We start from the raw sequence: 12,020 nt of genomic DNA, 5'->3' as shown, positions 1-12,020 counted from the left end.
TAAGAAGGTAAAGTAACATTTTAGTTAGTAAATTTTCAATACTATATCAAATAATAATTATCTCAACCAAAATATTACACTATTAAATGAATTCTTAAAATATAAAATTTATTATTCTCATACAAGTATGCTTTCCATTTTATAATTCAACATTGTAATATGTATATATATATATATATATATATATATATATATATATATATTAATGCACAAATTCGGGTGTAGATAATTTATTTAAGACTTGACAAGGTAATATTTTAATCTCCATCAGTGGAAGCCATTCCGAATAGTAGCTGGAACTTTTCATTACATGATTTTGCCACAATAGGTCAGGGGGTGTTTCTCGTAGAAGATATTTTTTAAAAACATTTGTTATTTAAAAATATATTAAAACGATTTTTTAAGATTTTTTTTATTTTTCACATTAATATATATACAAATTATATATCAGAAAATACTAAAAAAAATTGAATTTAATAATTTTTCAAGTTTAAATTAAATACTTTTAAAAAACATCTAAATACAAAAATAAAAATCGTGTCAAACAACACCCTCTATAAAATTTATAACGTGGTATTTGAGGTTTTTAACCTCAATCACAATATAAAATTTGTTCGAACAAGAGAGGATTGTGGGAGATTGGGTTGGCGAGAGTAGACTTTAATGATTTCTGCTTTCGTGTTAAAATTCTTTTTGGGCATTAATAGGAAAAAAAAAAACAATCTTGCTTAATTAGCAAGCAAAACCTTATGATCTGTTAATATCATTAGTTTCTGGATTCATTTCCAGCCGTGTGTGGAAGGTCGTCCTCCAAGTCTTTGCACGCTTGATATATAGGCAAATTAAGCACTATCTTTCCTTGGTGGGACTTGAAGAATTTATTTTTGATGATACCTCACATGTGGATATTTCATCTTTATATATCAAATCAGGATATCATAGGGTGGTGTCTCTTTTGAATAGAAAGAGAGCACAAAAAAATAAAAAATAAATAAATAACCTTCACACATGAACTTAGAAAGCCTATGTTTAATATTTTTTACGTCAATGATATAGCTTTATAGAAAAGGTATTAATTAATGGGATTCTTAATTGCATATATTCGAAGGACTCTGATGCATTACGAGGAAATTAGTGGAATACTAATCAATTCTATTCAACATCAACTTATTATATTATTAATGCAATAAAAAAATTATTTTATGGTTGCTTCACGGTACCATTTTAAGAGAGTTTGAGACAAAGAAGAGGTAGAATTGCATTAAAAGTGATTTCAATATTTCTAGTTCGGCTAGCGAATCATTTTCTTTTCTTTTATTTTTTATTTTTTATTTTTCTCTTTACTCATTATATCTATAACAATTATTGGTAGTGATTCATGAAGAGATAAAAATCTCTCAATTTTTGTAAATTTTCAATCATAAACAATGCTTCGGCAAGTAAGCTAATAAGTCACTAGCAATAATCAAATAATAAAGAGTTAATTAAAAAAAAGAAAATATTTACAGTTCTAATTTTACCAATTCATTAAAGATCTCAAATTGACAGATTCTTCTCATGATTTGGATTTTAAAAATGACGATAACAAAAATAAATAAATAAACAGTGTTCCCTCAATAATTTAGGAATGAGAAGGGTTCCTCGACTTTCTCTTCTATAAATTGCCTCCATATCATCCCAATCTTTTCCTCCCTATCCTTTCTCATTTGCTTTCCCCCCATATACCTCCCCCTTTTCTGTACTGTCTTTGCTTTTGTGTCTTAGCCTTTTTCTTAGCTACTTTCTCTGTGAAAGGATTAAAAAATGGCAAACAATGAAGCAAAGTTCTCCGAAAACCAACCTTCGAAAACTCAAAAACTTTTCATTGGAGGGCAAATTTTCCTCAGAATTGTAGCAATTGTAGCCTCAGTAGCCTCATCATGGCTTATGATCACCAGCAAGCAAGTCATTGATATTGGAGGAATTGTACTCGACGCAAGATATAGCTACTCTCCAGAATTCAAGTAAGATAAACTGAAAACACATAAACAAGCTGCTATAAACTTGTAAGTTCACTGAAAAGAATCCTTTGTTTTGTCAGGTTTCTTGCCTTCACAAATATTGTTGTTGGTTGCTTCTCTCTACTGTCCTTACTATTTCTTGTCCTTGTTGTTCGTCAAGGCTCCCATCCAAACCACTATTTCTTTTTGTTCCTTCATGATTTGGTATACTTGGTTTTTCTACCTCTATTTTGTAACATCTTCTACGATCTAGTCCTCAAAATATTCGTTAATTTTTTATGCATTCTTTGTGGAATTTTGATGGTAATTAACAGGGAATGATGTCTTTGGTCGTTGGTGGATGTGCTGCTGCCACTACAGTAGGTTTCCTGGGGAAGCATGGGAACAGCCACACTGGATGGATGCAAATCTGTGATAACTTTGGCAAATTCTGTAATAGAGCAACAACTTCTGTGACAATCTCGTACTTGAACTTGATTTGCTTGTTGATCCTTACCATCACATCTGCAAGCAAATCAAGGAAAATGGAAGCTTAGAAATTGAATGCATGCCGTTGATGAGTTGGCAGAAACAAATTGTGTGCAAGGCAACTTATGTAATAGAGAAACAATTTCTTTCACTTGGTGCTGTTCGTGATTGGTTTGCTTGCCGATGCTTACAATCATATCTGCAAGAAATTAAATCTAGGCAAATGCAGTTGAGTTGTCATAAATAAAGTGTGAATAAATCTGCTGCAAAATTTCTAATTAATGAATGCTTTATTCCATTAAAAGGCAACCTCTCTCTCCCCTTTTCTTCCCTTTGCCTCTTTTTCTTGCTTACAAAGGGGAGAGGATTGAATGCAGTTGCTTGTACTCCTATTTTTCTCTTCTTTATTTCCACAATATCCAATAAATTAATAAAGCATAAATTAATGGGTTTTTTTTTTCTATTTGATTTCAAATTGTATATTTTTTTCTTTCTTTCACTAGTTTGATTCCATGCACTAGGAGCTTTCCTTGGTAGGTAAATTCTCATTTCTCATATACCTAGAGATGTTATATAATCGGGATTCTAGTGAACTTTGCTTTACAACAAATTTCAGAAATGGATCATTACTAATTAGAGATTTTATATTTTGATGCTGTTGTTTTCACGGTATAATTTGTTAATCTCACTTCATATTCTATTTCTATTATTTAGATAAACCAAGATATTCATATATATATTTAGAGTTTTCACTGCATATAATGATATTAAATGTTGATATTTTTATATCGTGAAAATATAGTTAGAAGTAAAAAGTCTTCTACTTGTAATTAGAGTATCAGATTTCACCCTTTCAATTAATTTTTAATTTTAATAATTATAAATGGATATTTCCTATTTTAATCATAAAAACGCAATATATATCTCAATAAAATCCAATTATGTCAAAATAAGATATTCCATAGTTATATTAAAAATAAGGTGTAAGTTAGTCTCTTAATAAAAATTATAATGAATGTGGAGTAGGATTAACAATTTATAAAGTGCATGGAAATACCACCATCTTTTATCTTTACTGAATCAATTTATAAAGTGCATGGAAATACCACCAAAATCTTTACTGAACCAAAATGTAATAAAGGTTGTTTTACTCCTGGAACTAATATTAGCATGCATGTAATTAAAAGGATGATTGTTTTTGCTGCTAAAATTATGTATTATAATTTCTTGAAAATTTATTCTGATTTGAAATTAATTTATTTTTAATATTGTTTTATTATTTTGATATGCTGATATTAAAAATAATTTTTAAAAATTAAAAAAAAAATTATATATTTTTAAATAAAAAACTCTTTAAAAATTTAATTTTTAAAAATTAAAAAAAAAATTATATATTTTTACATAAAAAACTCTTTAAAAATTTAAAAAAATTTCCCAGAAGAAACATATATATAGAAAGCAGGATGCCAATAATGTAATATTAACTTGTTATCGAGAAATTAATAGTATTAACAGGATTCTACTTTGAGAGGGATTCAATTAATTGCATGCATAGAACTCCGAGGAAATTATTGGAGCTCGAGCCAATTCCATACAACATCAAACCCTAATATACTATCCGAGAAAATTAAATCTTTTGGCCGTAAAAACAAAAACCCTAATATACTAGAATAACAACTTTTGTAGCTTTGTCTTATTTGCCATTACTTTGCTTTTTATTTATGATGCTGAGAATCCCATCTGCAAGCAATTCTAGGCAAATTGAATTCTGGAAATTGAGAAAATACAGTTGAGTTGTCAGAAGTGAGGTATGAACAGAAAGGATTACAATGAGTAAGTGTGTTTCTATTTATTCTTTCTAATGAATGCTTTATTCTAATAAAAGACAATCTCTTCCTACTCTTCTCTATCCTCTTTTTCAGAAAGAATTTAAAAGTTATAAATAACTACTAGATATCTACAAGAGATAATAATAAAAAAAAAATCATATATGTCTTCAAAAAATCATAAGATTCTTATTACAAAAATATTTTTTTCTCTTATTTATCTTTTTTTTATCTATTTTCATCACATGAAGGGAATAATTAAATGTAGTAGCTATAATGTTTTTCTTCCTTTTTGTTTCCAACTGTTAAAAATAATCCCAATATAGAAATTGTATTTATTTATTTATATAGCCACAATCATGTTTAATTAACTTTTACAATCCCAACCGTTAATTAACCGTTGCAAAATGTTTAACGACCAAACAAAACTTGAAAATCTTGAAAATGTATTGCAACAGCTTTCAAAAATGGATTCTTTTTTTATAAACCACTAGTGATATTTTATCTTTGCTAAACCCGCAAGTAATAGGCAAAGAGGGAACTCCGGTGATCGGTGGCGGCCATACCATTCCCAAAATTAGTAGCATTTTGCATTTTATTTGGTTCTTAAATTTTATCAAAGTTTCATTTATGCTTTTTAATCTCTTACACATGTGGTTATAAAATCTAATTCAGCCATGATTAACAAGTCAAAATGATAGCTTGCTAACCTAAATTAGCTTTGCCTAGATTTTGAGTCCAGCTAGGTCTTTTCACCAAATCAACATTATTTTAGTGATTTAAAAAATATAAAATGCCATCATTTTAATATTTTATTACAAAAACTCAATACCCGAGCTAACTCGTCAGCTCATGAATTAACCCGCACAACTTGAAACACGGGTGTTGAACCGGCCGAAAGTCAAGTTAATGAGGCCTTATAATAATGATTTTACATTAAAAAAATCTATTATTTTCTTATTTACCCTTCCAACCCTAAAGTTTTGGTTCAGCCATTATATAAGGGTGATTTTGCTATTGGAACTATCACCATTTAATTTAACTTGTTTGTGTGCCTTAAATGCATATTTGATATTGAATTTTTATATATTTAAATGTGTTTTAAAAATACATTTATTTTTTAAAAAAATATTAAACTGATGTTTTTCAATATTTATTGATAATTTTAATGTGTTGCTCTAAAAATTATAAAAAATATAAAAAAATTATTTTAATATATTTATCAACAAAAAATACTTTTAAACAACACCATACTCCATAATATCAATCAGTCAGTAAGCCAAGAAACACAAAAGGAACATCTTCGCATGAAACTTTGAAAGCCAGGATCAATTTACGCCAATGGTATGGCCTTAATTTACTTAAAAAGAAATGGTGTCAACATGATTCTATATTGGGAGGGATTCAATTAATTGCAATCAAAGAACTGGCGAAATTAATTATTGGAGCATTAGTCAATTCTATTCAACGTCAGACTTAATATATCATTAACGCAAAAAAATAAAATAAAAATTGAAGTATTATTAAACGAATTCCCATCAATGTGCAGTGGTCCAGGGATATATGGCTGCTCATATATCATTTAATTAATCCAAAAGACCCCATTCATGGTACAAATTAGTTCCCTTCAAAATTCAGATTCTAGTTATTTCATTATTTGGGTTATTTAAGCTGAACAAGGTAGATTAGGAATCATCTTGGATCTTTTTTAGTCAATTTCTTGTTCTCAATTTAATCATTTTTCAGTTGTAATTAAGCATTTCATGTCGATAAAGCATTTCAATTTTGCCCTTATCAATTTAAGCTCTCTTACAATTTGGTAACATAGCTAGGCGAGCCATGGCGGATGAGACTAGAATGCCACAATTATTAGAAACCATTGTCAGCATGAAGTAAAAGCAAGATCAGCAACAACACAACCAGCAGACACAACAACGAGTTTTGGAAGAACTCGAACAACTTCAGGAAAGAGACTGATAAATTCCCCTCTGAATACGCCCATAACTTCAGTCAATGGCCACCACAAGACTGAAGCCGAGCCACCGACGGATAACCAAATCCAGTCAAGGCCCACGAACTGGATTTTCCGAAGGGTAGGTCTACAAGGCCAACCACTTCTTTAACTACCACGACACTGATCCCCAACATCGTTTATTGACGGCAAGTTTCCAAATGGAGGGGAGGGTTATTGCATGATTCCGAGAGATGGAAGAGAAAAGGGCTACAACAACCAATAGGAGTACAAATTGCTGATGGTGCAAGGATTTTAATTGGGCCAAAAACCTCTGTTACTTTGTCTTACTTTTCAGTGGTTTGTTTGCTGATCCTTGCTATCACTTCTGCAGGCTTGGAAATAAAAAGGGTTACAATTAGTAAATGTGCTTTTATTGTCTCTTTCTCTCCATTTTTTCTCTTTCCCTTTTTTCCTGCGTACAAGGGGGAGAATCAAATGCAGTATCTGATAGTATTTTTCTTCTATGGTGGTCAGATTACTCCTGTCATGACGGGTATTGAGTTTCCGAATACTAATAATTAACCACTGACCAATCGTTCAGGTAAATGTAAGGAGGTAAAAAACGGACTGGGGCTAACTAGCATCTAGCAATGTTCGGATTGAACTCGAAAGTGGTGCGTGTTTATGACCTTAACCGAAGGCCAACTCCATGAGTTTGCTTTCTGATATGATTAAGCCTTAATAAACTTGATTAGCAAATAATGTTGGGACTTGGGAAATCTGCTCACAGCCTGATCACATGCACGTGTGGGACTCGGGCACATAAAAGTGAGACCCTCCTGGATGTTGAGCAGCAGTTCTCAGATGTTGCTGTCAATATGAAGTATGGGGATTGTTGTTGTTCGGAGAGAAAGGGTTAGAAAATGTTGGAGAGGCAGATCTGCAACTAGTAGATGAAAGTTTTATCGAGGCAAGCAACAACTAAACCAAGATAACCCTGATCTCTTCTCCAGTATACTTGATATTTGATAGGAAAATTATTGTAGAATAGGAATTCATATTTGTCAAGCTGACTCGACCGACAGAAGAGAAGGTAGTATTAGATTATTAGATTTCACCGGTTACATGTTTTTATTAAAAAATCATTTTAAAAAAAAACAATTATTAGTATTGACACAATTAAATTTGGATCACAGGTTAATCAAATTACTGAAAACTTGATGGGTTAATTAGATTTCAACAAGTTAATACCTTATTTAGTTCACCTAAAAATCTAGCTTAGTCTCATATTTCTGCAGCAAGCTGAGCTGAACAACTATGTGGAAATCTTCAAGCCACTCTTGTTACATATGAATGAAAAGTCGGGTGCTGAAAAACATGTAAGGGGTCGTTTGTTGATTTGTTTAAAAAGAAAAATTTGCTTGAAATTATTTTTTATTATTTTTGAATCTGATATGATATCAAAAATAACTTTTAAAAATTAAAAAATATTAATTTTATACATATCCAAATAAAACAACTACTACTACATCTCTATTCACTACAAACACCACTAACACCATAGAACGCAAATGGACAGGGGCTAAAAGTTCGTCTACAAAAATGGGTTAACAATTCAAACTCTTATCGGACCTCCTGGAATTATAAACAACAATTTATCCTTGGACCTTGCTTGAGTCGTCTCTCCTCTGCACTGCAACCTTAATTATGGGCTCTTACTGTTGTTTCTCAAGACCATGATCATAGAAAGCATCCATTAATTCTATGGGCCTGTCCGCAGGAGCAAACAAAGTGTTGATTTATCAGCACTTAGCTTATGCTTTTTGCATGCATGTACAGAAACGAAACCGCAAATTGTACTGGTAACTATGTAGGATACTGATAGAGCTGCGTGTAGGAAACTGCAATTTTGTTGGTAAGTTTGGGAATCGTTAGGAAAACGATAAGTTGTTTTAGTGGAGCTGTCAAGGATTTTGAGAGGACATTCATTCCAAAGTTTATTTACAATTCATGAATGGCTGCCAAGAAAGCTAACGGAAGCAAGCAAGACCATTTTCTCCCGCTCAAGTTTATTCATTTCACCACAGTAAGATCTTTCCGGTTTCCTGGGTTCAAGACCCTTGAATCAGCTAACCTGCCATCTCTCAATAACCCTCCTTTATGGGGTGGATTCGTTATCTTCCTTGGTTCAAGACTGGCAACCAAATTGCTTAACCTTTCATTTCGAAATGTCATCCATTTAAAGAACAGAAAGATACTTCAATTTATGGAGCTTTACCCCATTCCTCGAGTAGGAGGGTGTGTGAACAATTTGTATTAGAAAAGGGCTTCATTAAAAACAGAGGTATATTAAAAAAAAAAAAAAGGATCATGGACCACAAAATCCAACTGGGGAATTCACACGGAAGCAAAGCATGAGCTGTTCATCCCATTTTCTCCATCAAAGACGGGATTCTAATTAAGCACGCCGAAACAAGCAAGAAACTTTTGGTAGGTCCGGAGACCTTACCTGCTAAGGTAACTGCCAGCAGAAGAGTGCAACAGGTAGCATTGTGCAGATGCACATGGTCAAGAACAAATGCACATGGCTTAGACCCACTATTATATGGTAATCATACATCCAATATCCATCAAACTACTAAAGTAGTAAAAAATAATTGGAACTATCTCGATCACTGATATATGAAAATAAATCAAGAATATCCATGAAGAAAATCATTCTGGGACCCTGTCGCCCTCTAAGGTGGCCGATACAAGGTGTTTAACCATTCAAGCTATAACACCAACACGAGTGGAAGGATTTGAATCTGATCCTAGAATAAATGCAGGGCCATATACATCACTGATGAGACCTATGCCAAACTTCAAGATTTGTTCTGGCAACATTTTTATGCTTGACCATAACTGCAGAAGTTTCAAGAAATGAATGTCAAATAGCATGTCTTCTGAACTCCTTATAAAACAAGGAACTCGATAACAATCTTCAGTTAAGAAAACCGCGGACACTCACCAGGATATTATATGGAAAATGCAGTCCCTTCTCACCAGGATCTGAATTTAGTGAAATATCCAATTTTCTATTAAGATCATAAAATAACCATTTCATCTATCAGACAACTCAGAGAGAGACTGAAAGGTACTGCCTTTGCACAATCAATACAATTAACCCTGCCTTGGTTATTATTTGCATTTAGCTGTCATGAGAAAATAACATTTTCAATGAGTACTGTAATATTATAAGTGTGATCTCAAACACATTACAAACACTAATATTATTCAGTTTCGCATAAAGAACATGAAATCCAGTGTATTTAGGTCAACAAACCATGATCTCATCTCTAAAAAGTACAGGTTTTCCAGCGGAAACTAAGCTAAAACTGTTTAGTCCTAAAGCAACTTAACAAACATATGGGGAAAAAAAGCAAACACAAAACAAGAGTAAAAGCAAACACAAACAATTTACATACAGATTAACAAGCCATCCTCAGATTCAAGTTCCAAGCACATGGAAGAATTAAGTCCATGCTAGGGCCTGGCAAAAACACCCCAAATCTTACCCCGCCCCAGACCATCCAACAGCTTCTTAGATCCTTCAACATCCATCTCCATAAGTTTCTTCAAGTGCACACTAGCACCAGCAGCAATCATTTGTTTCCTAGACTTCTTAGAATTTAAAAGACAGGCCAATATAGAAACAGGGTATTTCTTATCCAAATTCTGTATCAAAGGATCCAATAGCTGAACTGTACTCACTATTCCTCCCTCAGTCTTTCTGAAAATCCTCCTATTACCAGCATGCAACACAAGCAATGACAATGCTTTTGCTGCTGCCTCCTTTTCTTCAACAGCCTTACCATCCAACATTTTAATCAATGGACTAATGCACCCCAATTCACCAATTAGTTTCCTAGTTTTCATAATAAAACCAAGCTCAAAAACAGCTCTGGCAGCTGCAACTCTCACACCCAGAACCCCACAATTCAGCACCGCCACAAGCCTAACAACAAACCCATCAGAAACAAGCCCTTCAGCAATAGCTTGGTTGGAAGCCAACTCCCTTAACAACTCAACAGCAACTTCAAGACTCCTTGCCGGAGGACATGAATCCCAAAAATTCCTCAAACACTCAACAATCCCTTCCTTAACAATCAAAAGCTTCAAATTGTCATCTTCCTTAACCAAGTTACACAAACAACCGATTGCATTTTCTTGAGCTAATGCAGTTCCAGAAGCTGCAAGCCCAATAAGAACAAAAATAGCATTCTCTTCTATAAAATTCTCTCTAATCTCCTCAAACACGGCCAAATTCCTCAAAACCCCACTTGCAAGACCCTGTGAACTAGGTGTTCCAGCTTGACAAATCTCTAACAATGAACAAATCCCGCCTCTAGACCCAATCGCCCTTGCATTCTCTCTCGAAAAGCTTAAAGCTTGAAGTGCAATACAAGCTTTTTCTTTGGCAAACCAACTTCCTGATTCAAGAATCCTAATCAATTGATTCAAAAGCAACAACCCTTCTGCTATCAACACATGTTTACTACTATCCACCATTGAAATTCTTGAAATTGCAGCTACACTCTTCTCTTTAATATCAAAACTATTACAATCAAGTAATCTAGCAAGAACAGGCACAATACCTTGTGCAACAGCAATCATTACATTTTTATCATCCTCCTGAGTCAAACTCAAAACCGTGTCCATAGCCGCGTTCTTCGACTCAGTACTCCCTATTTGCAACCGAGTTATTAAATTCCTAAACTCAGCTCTAACAAGCTCTCTTTTTGGGCCAGACCCAGCTAAAATTCCATCTTGAAGAACCCCACTTTTGATCAAAATCTCACAATCTCTCACATTTTGATTCAATTTAGCTAAAATTGAATCAATATCACTTTGAGTCTTAAGCTTCCCTTCCGTCAAGTTTGTATCTAGACATTTTTCAGCTAAAAGGCGAGCATCATTTAGAGTTTGCGAAACAGAGTGAAGGAGATCAAGGGAGAGTGGGTTAGTGATTGAAGTTTGGAACTCGGAAAAATCAGTGAGTTGGGCTTGGAGATCAGCAAGTTTGGATTTTATTAAACTCCATTTCCCTTTGAAAGATTGTATTAATGGGATTTGTTGGTCTAAAAGGGAGTGTAAGAGGTTGTTTGACAGAGTTATTGGGTCATTTTCTGGTATTGTCATGTTGAGTTGAAAGAAATGAAAGGAAAGAGAGGATAACGGGGTTTTCAAGGGTGTTTTTTTTTTCTTCTGCTTTATAGAGGCTACAGAGAGAAAGAAGAGGGGCTGCTGGCTGGTGGCGGCGGCGACCGTGTTGTGTACCGACGGAGCAAAGAGAGAGTTAGAAGAAACACTAGCAACTGGTGTTGGGAATGGTGAGTTTGGGTATTTTAGATGCAGGCTTCTCCAGGGCTGTCAGCTAGTTAGAATTTTATTTTATTTTTCTTTTTAGGAAGGTTTTGAAATTTAATTAATATAGAATTTTGCAGTTTAAAATTTAGTTGGGAAATATTGTACTATATTTAATATTTGTATTTTAATTATAGCTGGATTATTTTTAAGATATATGATTCCATTGAAAGTCAATTCCAAATAAATATGATTGTGATATAGAAATTTATGGAAAAATCTTTTTTAAACAGTTTTTTTTCTATTGATTTGATAAAAAAGATAAATGTATTTTTTTTAGAAAAATATTTAAGGCAAAGTAACATTATTTTAGCAATAAAATGAAGAATGAATAGTTGGTACTTCAATATAGAAATGTAATTTTTG

The 12,020-nt window shown here is 33.0% G+C and overlaps 2 protein-coding genes across 2 annotated transcripts; one reads left to right on the top strand and one right to left on the bottom strand.

Moving 5' to 3' along the window:
• Positions 1-1,603: 1,603 nt before the first annotated feature.
• On the top strand, positions 1,604-2,773 carry LOC105109191 (CASP-like protein 1F1). Its single transcript, XM_011003810.1, has 3 exons — positions 1,604-2,003; positions 2,081-2,204; positions 2,315-2,773. The coding sequence occupies exons 1-3, from the start codon at positions 1,804-1,806 to the stop codon at positions 2,534-2,536; spliced, it is 546 nt and encodes a 181-aa protein (XP_011002112.1). The 5' UTR covers positions 1,604-1,803; the 3' UTR covers positions 2,537-2,773.
• A 6,718-nt stretch (positions 2,774-9,491) lies between these two features.
• On the bottom strand, positions 9,492-11,704 carry LOC105109189 (uncharacterized). Its single transcript, XM_011003809.1, has one exon. It carries the CDS (start codon positions 11,427-11,429, stop codon positions 9,774-9,776), a length of 1,656 nt encoding a protein of 551 aa, XP_011002111.1. The 5' UTR covers positions 11,430-11,704; the 3' UTR covers positions 9,492-9,773.
• Positions 11,705-12,020: the final 316 nt, after the last annotated feature.

The sequence above is a fragment of the Populus euphratica genome, unplaced genomic scaffold (genome assembly GCF_000495115.2).
Source record: "Populus euphratica unplaced genomic scaffold, PopEup_1.0 scaffold341.1, whole genome shotgun sequence".
In the NCBI taxonomy this organism is placed as follows: domain Eukaryota; kingdom Viridiplantae; phylum Streptophyta; class Magnoliopsida; order Malpighiales; family Salicaceae; genus Populus; species Populus euphratica.
This window is presented reverse-complemented; position numbering and strand designations above follow the sequence as displayed.

Coding starts and splice junctions, on each gene's coding strand:
- LOC105109191 (XM_011003810.1), top strand. CDS start 1,804: ATGGCAAACAATGAAGCAAAGTTCTCCGAAAACCAACCTTCGAAAACT. Junction 2,004..2,080: donor AGCTACTCTCCAGAATTCAA/GTAAGATAAACT, acceptor TTGTTTTGTCAG/GTTTCTTGCCTTCACAAATA. Junction 2,205..2,314: donor TTTTGTTCCTTCATGATTTG/GTATACTTGGTT, acceptor GGTAATTAACAG/GGAATGATGTCTTTGGTCGT.
- LOC105109189 (XM_011003809.1), bottom strand. CDS start 11,429: ATGACAATACCAGAAAATGACCCAATAACTCTGTCAAACAACCTCTTA.